Raw genomic sequence first — 11689 nt, forward strand, 5'->3', positions numbered from 1 at the left:
TTTGACACAAACTTGACCTTGATGCATGTTCTCTGAGGAGCTATTAAAATTTTTGTTCTTATATCAAATTTTGAAACATTTCTGAAATTATATGCATTAACTTCTCTGGTTTTGATGCAGTGAACAAAGAAGGAGAGGACAATTATTCTGTTCAACTCACAGAATAGTGTAACAAATAAGATAAATGTTGCATCACAGTTAGATTACATTAATGATCTATCATTTGTATACAATTAGTAAGTGAACTGCAGAAGTGGTCAACTGTGTTCTTGAAAGGCTTTTGGAGAGTATCATGGTTCCCAGTACCCATCCATGAAGTTCTGTAGTATATTCTGGTTTAAGTCGTAGTTATAAACCAAAACCACCTTTAGTGTTAATTCAGACTTGATCTGCACAGCTCTGCACTGATGGTACTGGAAGCATTTTCTTGTTATTTTGATTTGTTAGTGAGCTATATAATACATCCTGAACACTGTCCTGGATCATTTAAACATTACTCCTAGGAGTCTCTGAAACACTGACCCATTCTGTAACCCTTGTGTTTAATTTTTCTTAAAAGCAGTAGTAGTTTCCATGGTTCTGAGCATGGCTATTTCAAAGTGGCAGTCCAGTAGCAGGCTTTTTCGACTTGGTGAGGGCATACTGGGACAGGCAGTTCCATTACTACCTTAGAATTCCCTAACTGATGGTTACTGTGTCTTCATTGTGCCACCAGTCATGTTTAATTCACATCTTTTGTAGGGTGTTTTCATCAGGGTCGCTTTCTTGAATGGACTGACCATCTGATTGCCCAAACAGCTGGTTGGCATGATAGGAGGAATACCAGGATTAGTCAAGGAAAAGCTGCTTGGAATGGGATTGCTTTAGTAGGAGTACTGCTGGGCATCAACCCAAGCCTGAGGGATGTGCCAAAAGCAGCCCCAGAGATGGGTGTCTCTGTAAAAGAAACAAAAACTGACTTCTAAGACTATTAAACATTTTAAACTCTTCACTTGGCTCAGCTGGAGTGTCAGTAACAATTTAGATTGCAGCATGACTTTACATAATAGTTCTCAGTTTTCAAAATTTTTGAGCCCTGTCAGCTCTGTGTTGGCATCTGTAAAACTGTTCCTGTGCTTTTGAAGGCAGACAGGGAAGTGCTGTCAGACCTCAGTTTTGGGACCAAGATAACCAGCACAAATGCTTGTGCTTAAGTACTTTAGCATCTTACATCTTTGCAGCAAGAAATTAAATGGGCTCAGTTGTTATTGAGAGTATTCCTTGAAAAGGCTCCAATGTCCCTTTCTCCTAACCTTTATTTGCAGAATATTGTGGAAACAGTGTCTAGAATTGTTTCTATTAGTTATGATGAAGAGTTTTCACTTCTTCGCCATTATCCTTTCTCATGTTAAATACTTGCAGTGTGTTAATGCTATGTGTGATTTAATGTTGTCTGGATTTTTTTTTTCAGCCATCACAGATGGGAGGAATACCAGTAATGACACAGCCAACTTTAATATACAGTCAGCCAGTCATGAGACCACCAAATCCTTTTGGCCCTGTACCGGGAGCACAGGTAGGTGCATTCAAAATCCTTGGTGCTAGGGACCAGTTGCAGATAGGTCACAGGATCACAGGATGTTAGGGGTTGGAAGGGTGCATCCAGGTGGGTCTTGAAAGTCTCCAGAGAAGAAAACTCCACAACCTCTCTGGGGAGCCTGTTCCAGGGTTCCATGACCCTCACCCTAAGGAAGTTCCTCCTCATGTTGAGGTGGAATCTCCTGTGCTGTAGTTTATGTTCATTACCCCTTGTCTTATCACAGGGTGCAACCAAGAAGAGCCTGTCCCCTCCCTCTTGACAACCAGCCCTCAGATATTTGTAAACATACATTAAATCCCCTCTCAGCCTCTCCTCATAGGGCACATGCTCCAGTCCCTTAATCATCCTGGTAGCTCTCTGTTGGACTCTTTCGAGTAGATCCATGTCCCTCTTGAACTAGGAGCCTAAAACTGTAGTGGGTCAGTTTCTTCAAAAGTATTTTGATATTTTCTTGCATTGGGCAAATGTATTGCACAAGCCCAGTGGTTCCTGTAGGGATTGCTTCCTAGCTTCTAATATATATATTAGCAGTATCAAGTTTCTTTTAAAGAAGCAAAGAAGATAGCATTTTGAAGGTATTGTTTTTCTGGCAGTTTGTTTGAGATTATCCTCAACTCTGGACTGAAAGGACAGGAATAGTTAATAACAGTTCTCTTTGATGAAGACAAGCTTCTTCCTTGAAGTTCATGTTCTCTGCTGCTTTTCCTCCAAGTGTGGCTTTGTGAGATTGTGCCATTATAGCTTTTTGCTAAATACAGGTGGCACTGGTTTGTGACCTGTTACACTTAAAAGTATTAGTTTGTAAAGTAACAGTCTGACTGTAGCTGTAAGCTTCTAAGTGTAAGCTGTGTGTTTATACGACAACGTAAGTGGTAGTTCTTGCAGGCCAGAATACTTCTGGGCTGCACCAGAAAGAGTGAGCAGCAGGTCAAGGGAGGTGATTCCTGCTCCTCTGCTCTGGTGACATCACACCTGGAGTACTGTGCCCAGCTCTGGGACCCTCAGTGTAAGAAGGATGTGATGCATTGGAGCAGGTTTAGAGGAGGGCTACAAAAATGATCAGAGGACTGGAGTACCCTTGCTGGTGAAGACAGACTGAGAGCTGGGGTTGTTCAGGCTGAAGAGGAGAAGGGTCTGGGGAGACCTTACTGTGGCCTTTCAGGGGGACTATTAAGAAAGATGGGGACAGTCTTTTGAGCAGGACCTCTTGTGACACAACAGGAATGATAGTTTTAAACTAAATGAGGGTCAGTTTAAAGTAGATAGAAACAAGAAATTTTTACTGTGAGAGTGGTGAAAGACTGGAACAGGATTCCCAGAGAAGGTGGTAGATGCCCTGGAAACATTCAAGCTCAGGTGGGATAGGGCTCCGAGTAATCAGATCTAAAGGTGTCCCCTGTTCACTGCAGGGCGGTTGGACTAGATAACCTTCAGAGGTCCCTGCCAACCCAAACCATTCTATGATTTTGCAAAGGAGAAACAGGTTGTATGTAGCCTTTTAAATGAATGAATGTTATAGGTGGGTTGGAAAAGAACTTTGTATCAAAACCTGGTGGAACTTCAACCCAGCACCTGGCTGTTGGAACTGAGCACTCTGTGGAAGGCATATGGCATGTGCATCCAGTTTTAACCCTTGTTTTGTCCAAAGGTTTCTGCATTCCTCCATGTTTTGCAGAGGACACGATTGTGAAGATAATAGCTATGCCAACCTGTCTGACCTTTCCCTGTTAGGTAAAGGTGTGGTGTTAAAGGGAGTGTTCCTTACATTGCCTGCTGTTCTGCTTCTCCTGTTGAGTGTTGATTCATCACCTAGCATACAAGAATGCAAGTGTGTTGAAGAGTTACTCTGAGTATCAATAAGAACTGACTTTATTAATAATGGTACTTAAATGCCTACCTTTTTATTGTTTGTTTTGCAAAATTCTGTCACCAAATTCACTTTAACCCCATAGTAGAGGTGAGGAAGGATGGAGAACCTTGAACACCTTCATGCTATTTTCCAAAAATATCGAGATACTTAAGATTTTGTGTTTGGACTGTGGCTAGAGGCAGAGCCAATCTGTCAGCTAAATTAGGAACTCTAGTGTTAAGCGTGGCTTTACTTAGCTAGCAGTCAAATGCTCTTGTCAGCGTTCCCACAGTACATCATGGATTGTTAGAAAAATGCAGTGTATCAGGACTGTATCTTGATCTTACTATGAAGAGCTCTGTCTCTGTAGGTGCATGCAGAAAATCATGCATGTGTGACTTCACCTAAGTGTATGTATGCTGCTGGGGACTGGACTGTGGAGGGAGAACAACTCAGCAGAAGATTGGAAGGGGAAAGCCTCAAACCTTCTGCAGTGCCTGACTCCTGATCCTTTAACAGGAGTGACTGTGCTGGGTTCTGCCAGTGGGCATACAGCATGTGTGTTGTCCTCCTTAAAACACAGCCTTGTGGACAGATTTTATTATTATTATTATTATTTTTAAAGGCTTTATTTGAAAGGGATACTGCTAGATACCTGTAGATGGAAATGCAGTTTTCTACTGACCTTTTCATGAACTTCTGAGAGCTGCTTTGCACAGTCACAGACACATCAGACAAGTGATTCAGTATCTTTCACATGGGTCTTACAGTACTTCAAGGGGGAAAATATGTGTGACAGCTCTTAAATAGAGAAAAAGTGAAAGAATCCTCAGGAATAGGAGTTGTTTTCTGCAATTTCCATTTGGAAGTATCCCTGAGGAAAAAAAAATAATCTGCTTACCTGCCTAATTTAGTTGTAACAGGTAGGTAGATCTGAACAGCTGGGTGAGCCTTTCTGCTTTGTTTGACATTGCAGGTCTTGTCTAGGTTGAATCCCAGCTGGCTGTCGTAACAGGAAAAGGAGGAATTAGTCACAAGTGATGTATGCAGAGCTTTATTTTGTGCTTATCTGACAACACGTTTGGCTCTTGTGACAATTAATTTGGTAGAAAGCACACCTTTTGGATCATGAAGGATCATTTGCATCATTGGAAGGGTTTTCCCTGAGACACAGAATCTGTCTTGCTTTCAGGTGATGTGTTCTCAGAAGTCTGACCCCAATAAAGCAACTGAACTGAAACAAAGGCTGCTTGTGAGAGCTGCCCCCTATCTGCAGAGATGGCATTTACTAACTTACAGCCTCAGAGAACTACATTGTTACATTGAATTTACTTTATGCTTAGTCCTGAGGTGGTTCTGAGAGTACTTGCCTCTTTGTGTTTAGTTCATGTTGCTGTTGTGGCAGACATCAGAAAATAAAGATGAAAAATGTATGTTCTTGGAGTACAAAGCGTAGAGTGGTTGTCTGGAAAGGCACACAGAGTGCCTGCAGCCTACATGGATCACTCTAAACACCAGGATTCTGATACAGGTTTTGTCCATGGCATCCTGGTGAGAAAAAGCAAATAGTTTTTAATATTTGTTTAAAGCACCAGATTACATCACTTACCTCTAGTCTGCTGATGGATTTTAGTTGTTGTCTACAATAAAGAAACCTGAAGGTACTTAAAGGCATAATGACAGATATGAAGTTGTTGCCAAAAAATTATATTGGGAGTTCCTCCTGCTTTGTACACAGACTGGTAAACTATGCATACCAGTGTTGTCCAGTTTCTCTGTAATTTAAATGGGTGTTCCTGACTTGATACTCTTTAAAGACTAGCCTAAATACTTCTCCTACCTCTAGACATACATATTTTGCTTCTGTTTCAAATGTTCTGTTTACAGGCATGCAACTTGATTTCCAATTGTTGCTATCAAAAGCAAGAGTAATATGAGGGGTTTTAAGGGCAAAATAATTTGAAACAATTGAGAATGACACTAGAAGAGTTGCTTTGAAAATCATGGGAAAGGTAATATTCATAATTTTGAAAGAAGCATTATCTTAATTAAGCTGGACTGAAAGAGAATAGATGTGACTGGATATTAGGAAAAAAATCTTTACAGTGAGGGTGGTGAGACACTGGAACAGGTTGCCCAGGGAGGTTGTGCGTGCTGCTTCCCTGGAGATGTTCAGGGCCAGGCTGGACAGGGCCTTGAGTAACCTGGTTTAGTGGAAGGTGTCCCTGCCCATGGCAGGGTGGTGAAAATAGATGATCTTTAAAGTCTCTTCTGACTCAAACTACTCTGATTGTATGATCTTGGCTAGTACAAAGTGATATTAAGAAACTGCTGGTATGGGTTTAAGTGTTATGTACTCTGGTCTGATTATCCCCAAAACAAGGTAGCCTTAGGAGGGGGAGCAGCTAGGCAGTGAAAATTTTAAGATTTGAAAAAACAGTTAAGAACTTACTTGGCCTACTGCTCACATCTGTGGGAATTGTAACGCTGCAGTCATTAACATCACTGAATTGGACAGAAAGGGTGGTTGGAGTGATTGCCTGGTAATAAAGAATAGGCAAATGTGCAAGTAAGCAAGTTGATTTTGTGTGGTTGGGTGGGGCTTTGTTGTTGTGTTTTGGATGAATTTTGTTGGGCTTTTCTCTTGGTTTGTTTAGTTGGGGTTTTGGTTTGTTTTTGTTGGTTGTTGTTTGTTTTTTTTTTTTTTAAAATGGAAGAACAGGGTGTGCCATAAGAACAGACTTATGCCAGAAAGTAGACTTTACAGACATGTAAAGTAGACCTGTTTGATGAGAAATCAGTATCTAGTGATGACAATCAGCCCAACACTCAGTTAGAGATGGGCTCTTCTGTGTTGCTGTGTCTCTGGCGAGTTTTTGGCTTCGTTGGAAGCAGCAAGAGGTGATGACCACTGTTGGAGGTGAGGCAAACTTTGTACCAGATCCAGCACAGGATGTTGCCTTTTGGATCACACAAGTGCTGGGCAGTAAGGAAGCTAAATCACAGTTCTAAATGTATTTGCACTAGAGAAAGTAGTGGCCAGTGCTGCTGTTTCAAATGCTGCTGCTTAGAAACTGCTCTGGTAGGTTCAGGCTTTCAGATCTATTTATAGCCAGTATTCTATATAGATGCAAAGTAGGAAACTATCAAAGTATACTTTATACTTTTTTTTTTTTTTTAGGCTTCTTTTTTTAATTAGAGGCAGCTGATTTAAGAGTGTATTTACTGTAAGATGCTGTGTCAGGTCTCAATCTGGCTGTGGCATCTAGGAAGTAGCATTGTCAAGTTGTTTTTTTTTCCCAGTATTTAATCTGAACAGGCTTCCTAAAATTTCACCTCTTTCTGGTTACATGCTGATGTTGCATAAATGACAGAGCTCTACCAGGCTTCCACACTGCTTTCAAACTGGGACATTACGTTGGACTTGGTATCAACTGGAGATTTGCCAACTCAATTTAACAGGACTTTTCATACATGACTTCAGGCCATTTGACCATGAAGAGGAAGATGTCTCATGGAATCAAGTCAGAGGCCTGGCTTGCTGAAGTTGTGACTGCTGGACTTCATCATTAGTCTGGCTCAAATCCTGGAGAGTGTGGGGGGTGTCAGCTACAGCTTTCCAAAGGGAAGAACCAAGTTTAAAAGGGGAACTTCTGACATCCTGAAACTGCTTCTCAAGCACTTCCCATTCTGTCTCATGACTCTTCTACAATCTATTTATGGAGACTGGATCCAAGTGTCCCATGGGGAGTGGGGATAAAGATTTCAACCCAGACAGAGAATATTTATCCTGAAAAAAAAATCCTTCTCCCCACATGGTTTCTGAGATAGACATTAACCTGAAAGCTTTAAATGTGCAATGGCAATACTTACACTCTAGGCACTTCTGCCAGCATTTCCCATAAGCATGTTCTCTGTCATGCCTAGGTCAGCAGGCATTCAGGATTTCCATACTAAATACATCTTCAGAAGATGTTTTCTGCTACGGGTATGAAGTGCAGGGGTGCAGTGGTGATCAATAACTCAATTATGAGTAAACTTAAAGTGATGGAACCTGAAATGGAGGAAGTTGACTGTGTTAATTGTATGTGCAAAAACATGCAAGCTCTATGAGGGAGGCAAACAGAACTTAATAAAGCACCATTTATAACTGAGAAGGCACTAATAAAGAAGGAAAAGGACTAAAAAGAAAAATAAATCAACAAATAGCAGATACTCCTGCAATTACAGCCTGCAGGTCATTGGTCCTTTCCACCAGCAGCAGCTGGAACACCAATATTACCTACTTGTAAATAATACGCTTTATGTGGATTAATTTGTCATGTGGTGCTTTAAGTACCTGGCTACAGGATGTGATTTTTCTTAATACAGATAGTATACACTTGTGGTCTCAGTCTTCAGTTCTCACTTTAAATGGCAGCAGTGAACAAACTCATCTATTTTTAATTTTCTACCTGCAAAATATATACTGTGTTCTCCTTCTAGGCCCCAAATTGACAATTACCCATTGTCTGCTCTCCAGCCTCTTTCTATACAGATCTTGCTGTCAAGGGAAAAGATGCCAAGAGCTGTTATTTCTGGAGAAGGTATCTGGAAAGTTGCCATGCTCTGGCCAGACCCTGGGCCCATCTGTCCCTGCCAGTACATATGGTTGCCAGTAAGGCAGGGAGAGCACTAACCTGTTTCACAGGACTCAGGCTTAGTGTTTGTATCTTCTTTTGAAGAAAGCTGCAGTGAAGATGCAAGCTGATTTGGCAAATGACAGTTGAACTTTATTTTTTTAGAGGGTCTTGTCCAGCTTGTTTCTGCATTACACCAACCATTGACAAGGCTTTCTGTTTTCCACATGACCAAGCACCTTGTTTTAATAGTTGATTTCTGCCAGGTTTGCCTCTTAACCTCCCTTTGTCCTTTCATTACATGTTCAGCTTTCATATTCTGTCATTCTGAGACCTTTTTTTCTTTTTTTCTTTCCCTTTCTCTGTCGTCTTTCCTACTAGCTGTCTGCAGCATCCAGCCCTTCCAGTCAGAGTCCTCACAGAGCCTCAGGAAAGGATCCTTTTGCAGAGCTCTCTCTCCAGGATTTCTTGTAGAACAACTTAGGTATTGTCCGTTACTCTGGGGAGATGCTGTTTTTTGTGATATAACACAAAATTAAAGCTCTAACTCAAGTTTTAATAACGTGACTAGAACTGTTTCTGAAGAAAATAGAAACAGGTCATGTTGAGTTGGAAGCATTGTGGAAGTGACTTGGAAACTCAGTGTATCTAACTGCAGTATTTTAAAGGCCTGATCAAGTCATTGGAAGTGATGTGTGACAGCTCCCATCTGACTCATTGGAAGTGATGTGTGATAGTTCCCTTCTGACCTGCAAGCACCAGCACCCATGGTGCTTGCTGCAGTTAGGGAGAAGGAGTTGGTACTGCCTGGTATTTGCCATTTGGTCAGCATCAAACCCCTGGCTGCTGCTGGCAGCCTGCACAAGCACCCACATCAAGGAGCTCACTTTATGCAGGAGGAGGTACTCATTTCATGCATGCGAGGGCTCCGTTCTGGTACGCGTGCACTGGAGTTCTTCTGTTCTTTCCAGTCGGGGCAGGTGGGAATTAAATACCAAAATGAGGGAGAACCTGGAAAAATTCAAGAATTCAGCATAAGGAAGGTGACAGCATAAAGAGAGTGGGCTTTACTGCACACAGTGTCTGCTTTTTTTTTTTTTTTGCACTTCTTTTGGTTCAGCATGAAAAATGACTTTGAGTTCTCTTCATATTGATCTGTGTTTTGCTGCCACTGGTGATAATGTTGCATGGATGAGTCAGGGCATTTTCTTATTGTTGGATAAGTCAGCTTAATGCAGAGAGATGTTCCATAGGCTGGTGTAGCTGGATGAACATCCTGATGGCTTTTGGTTGTTTTCTGCCCCTGATTTTGTCAAACCTCCAGATCTTGGGGTAGCCTGGGCAATCGAAGAATGGAAGTTTTTTGAAGAAAACAGATTTATAGTGAAGTCCTACTTCTGTTGGATGTTAACACGAGGATTTTTAATCTTTCCAGATTCAGTTTATGTAACTGTGTTAAATGGAAGAGAAAGGAAGGTTTCCAAAAAGATGTGCTCACCAGTGAACCCTCACTTCCAGGAGAAAATGAACTTCAGTCTCTCAAACTCTCCTCTTCCATTAAGTGATGCAGTGAAATGAAGAAGACCGACGAAGGAAGCTGGGACAACTCTGTCAGAAAACGTCACTGTACAAGACAAAGCCAAGAATTGCCATGGATTCAGACAGATCTGTTTTTTGTCCTGGTGACTAACACGTCAATACGTTCAGCTTCTAATAATATCCATAATTGGTAACAATCAAAAAGAAGCCTTTATTCTGGTAATTGAGATTGGTGTTTGGAAGTGCTGTCTGGAATAGAGATGTGTCATTTACCATAACATGAAACAAGACTTTGGGCAGGGGAGGGTCAAATCCTAACTCTTAATTCTGCAGTTACCTTTTCTTCAGTCCTCACAAATGTAGGCACAGCAGTAATGGAAATTAACTTTTTTTTTTAAATGATATATTCAGTTTGCAGTAGACATTCCTTATGTATTATTGTTTGTATTTATTTATGATTATCAACTTAACATTAATATTGTATCAAAAAAAAACCAAACCTCCTTATGAAAATGAGTATGGGTGTATACAGTATGTCTGATTTTTATCCACGAAGAATGAATCTGATTCAGAAAGCTTTTCAGCTGACATACAGAGCACTAAATATTTTAAAAGGTCTGAATCTAATGAATTCTCAATATATATGGGAATTAGGGAAGAGCTGTAAAATGCATTAATCCTTATAGTCAATTCTGTGCCTAGGATTTTGCAAGGGAACAGTTAACTGACTAGAAGAAGCACTACATTTTTAATTCAGCATTAGTGCATTGGGAAGGAACTTTACTGCTTTGTGCTTGGCATGTCATTATTTTTACATTTGACATTATAAGGCCTTTCCAAAATGAATGTGAGGAATTGCTTTCACTTTAAGACTTTCCTTCCTTTCTGTAAAAAAAAAAAAAAAAAAAAGAAAAAAAAAAGATGTGTGGTGGGGGTGAAAGCCTTTTCATTTGGCTAGTGCCACGTTTCTGATCATGTACCTTTTAAAAAAGTCAAAAAAGGGGGGAAGTAGCTTCCGTACACGTGTCTAGTGGGTATTTAGTTATCGAAGAATTAAAGCAGCACTGTTGATCGGTGCTTTGTGTAAATACATCACAACTTCTGGGTGGAGTAGGGCCTTCAGAAGGATAGTCCACGATATGAAAGCAATTCTGTACATGAATTAAGCATACTTGCTGCATTGTCTCTGCAGATTCTATTTTTGTTTAAAATATTAAAATGTATGTTAGCAAAAATGGGTGGATTTTCAAATAAAATGCAGCTTCCACAGAACTTTTGTTACGGTATGAGCGTCTGAGGTGCTTCTTTTCTTTTTTTGCTGCTTAAAATGTGCACCAATAATTGCTTTGTTTCCTTAATAAAACACCAAATGTATTTCTTATGTGCATAGTGTATTGCAGGGAGTGCAGCACCATCGACCTGTGAATGACATGACTCGTAGTGCTGTGGTAGGTGGCCTTAGTTCCACCCTCAGGAGTTGTCTCATGAAGAGCTGGATTCTTTACTTAAAATATTTCACAAGCTAGTTTTTCAAAGTGTTCATGGCAATAAACTTGTGCTGTGTATAACTGAGCAAGATGCATAAATATGCCCCCCAAAATTATTTAGGTATCTTCCCTAATCTTCCAGCAGAAGGTAATGCTGGAGAAGCTTTGAAGAGTTTGAGATCATCTCGTTTAGACATAAAGATCTCCATGTAGTGAAAAGTTAAGGTCTTTTCCAACCTAAGCAATTGTATTTTTATGATAGATGTGGAACTTTCTTCTTCTCAACTACCCAAGGCTTGTACTGAAGGGATCACAGAAAATATCCAGTTGAAAGATACCTCAAAGATGGTCTAGTTCAACCTTCAACCCAGCACTGAAACCAGTAAAATGAAGGATCATAAAATGATCAGTACAGATCAGGAGACTTAAAATTCCTTTCTACAAGCATCCATAAAAAAAGCAACCAACCAAACCCTGATGCTGATACTTTTAGGGTGTATAATGCATGTGCCTAGATTTGGGAATTTCATGCACAGTTTACTTGAATCTTTCTACAAATGAGGCTTTTCAGCCTGGGAGTGTTGCCACCAGAAAACAACTGCTTTTTAGTTTTTGC

The 11689-nt window shown here is 40.5% G+C and overlaps 1 protein-coding gene across 2 annotated transcripts in view; it reads left to right on the plus strand.

The window, feature by feature from the left end:
* The window catches only part of PICALM (phosphatidylinositol binding clathrin assembly protein), a 71091-nt gene extending 60658 nt beyond the window's left edge, over positions 1 to 10433 (plus strand). The window contains exons 18-19 of one of the 2 annotated variants that reach the window (XM_054383628.1): positions 1451 to 1555; positions 9483 to 10433. In XM_054383628.1, coding sequence (XP_054239603.1) covers positions 1451 to 1555; positions 9483 to 9497 — 120 coding nt within the window. In that variant the 3' untranslated portion in view covers positions 9498 to 10433. Of the gene's footprint in view, positions 1 to 1450; positions 1556 to 8428; positions 8522 to 9482 lie in introns of those variants that run through there. The other variant, XM_054383620.1, reaches the window with a different exon arrangement.
* Positions 10434 to 11689: the final 1256 nt, after the last annotated feature.

This window comes from Indicator indicator, chromosome 1 (assembly GCF_027791375.1).
Source record: "Indicator indicator isolate 239-I01 chromosome 1, UM_Iind_1.1, whole genome shotgun sequence".
NCBI lineage: Eukaryota > Metazoa > Chordata > Aves > Piciformes > Indicatoridae > Indicator > Indicator indicator.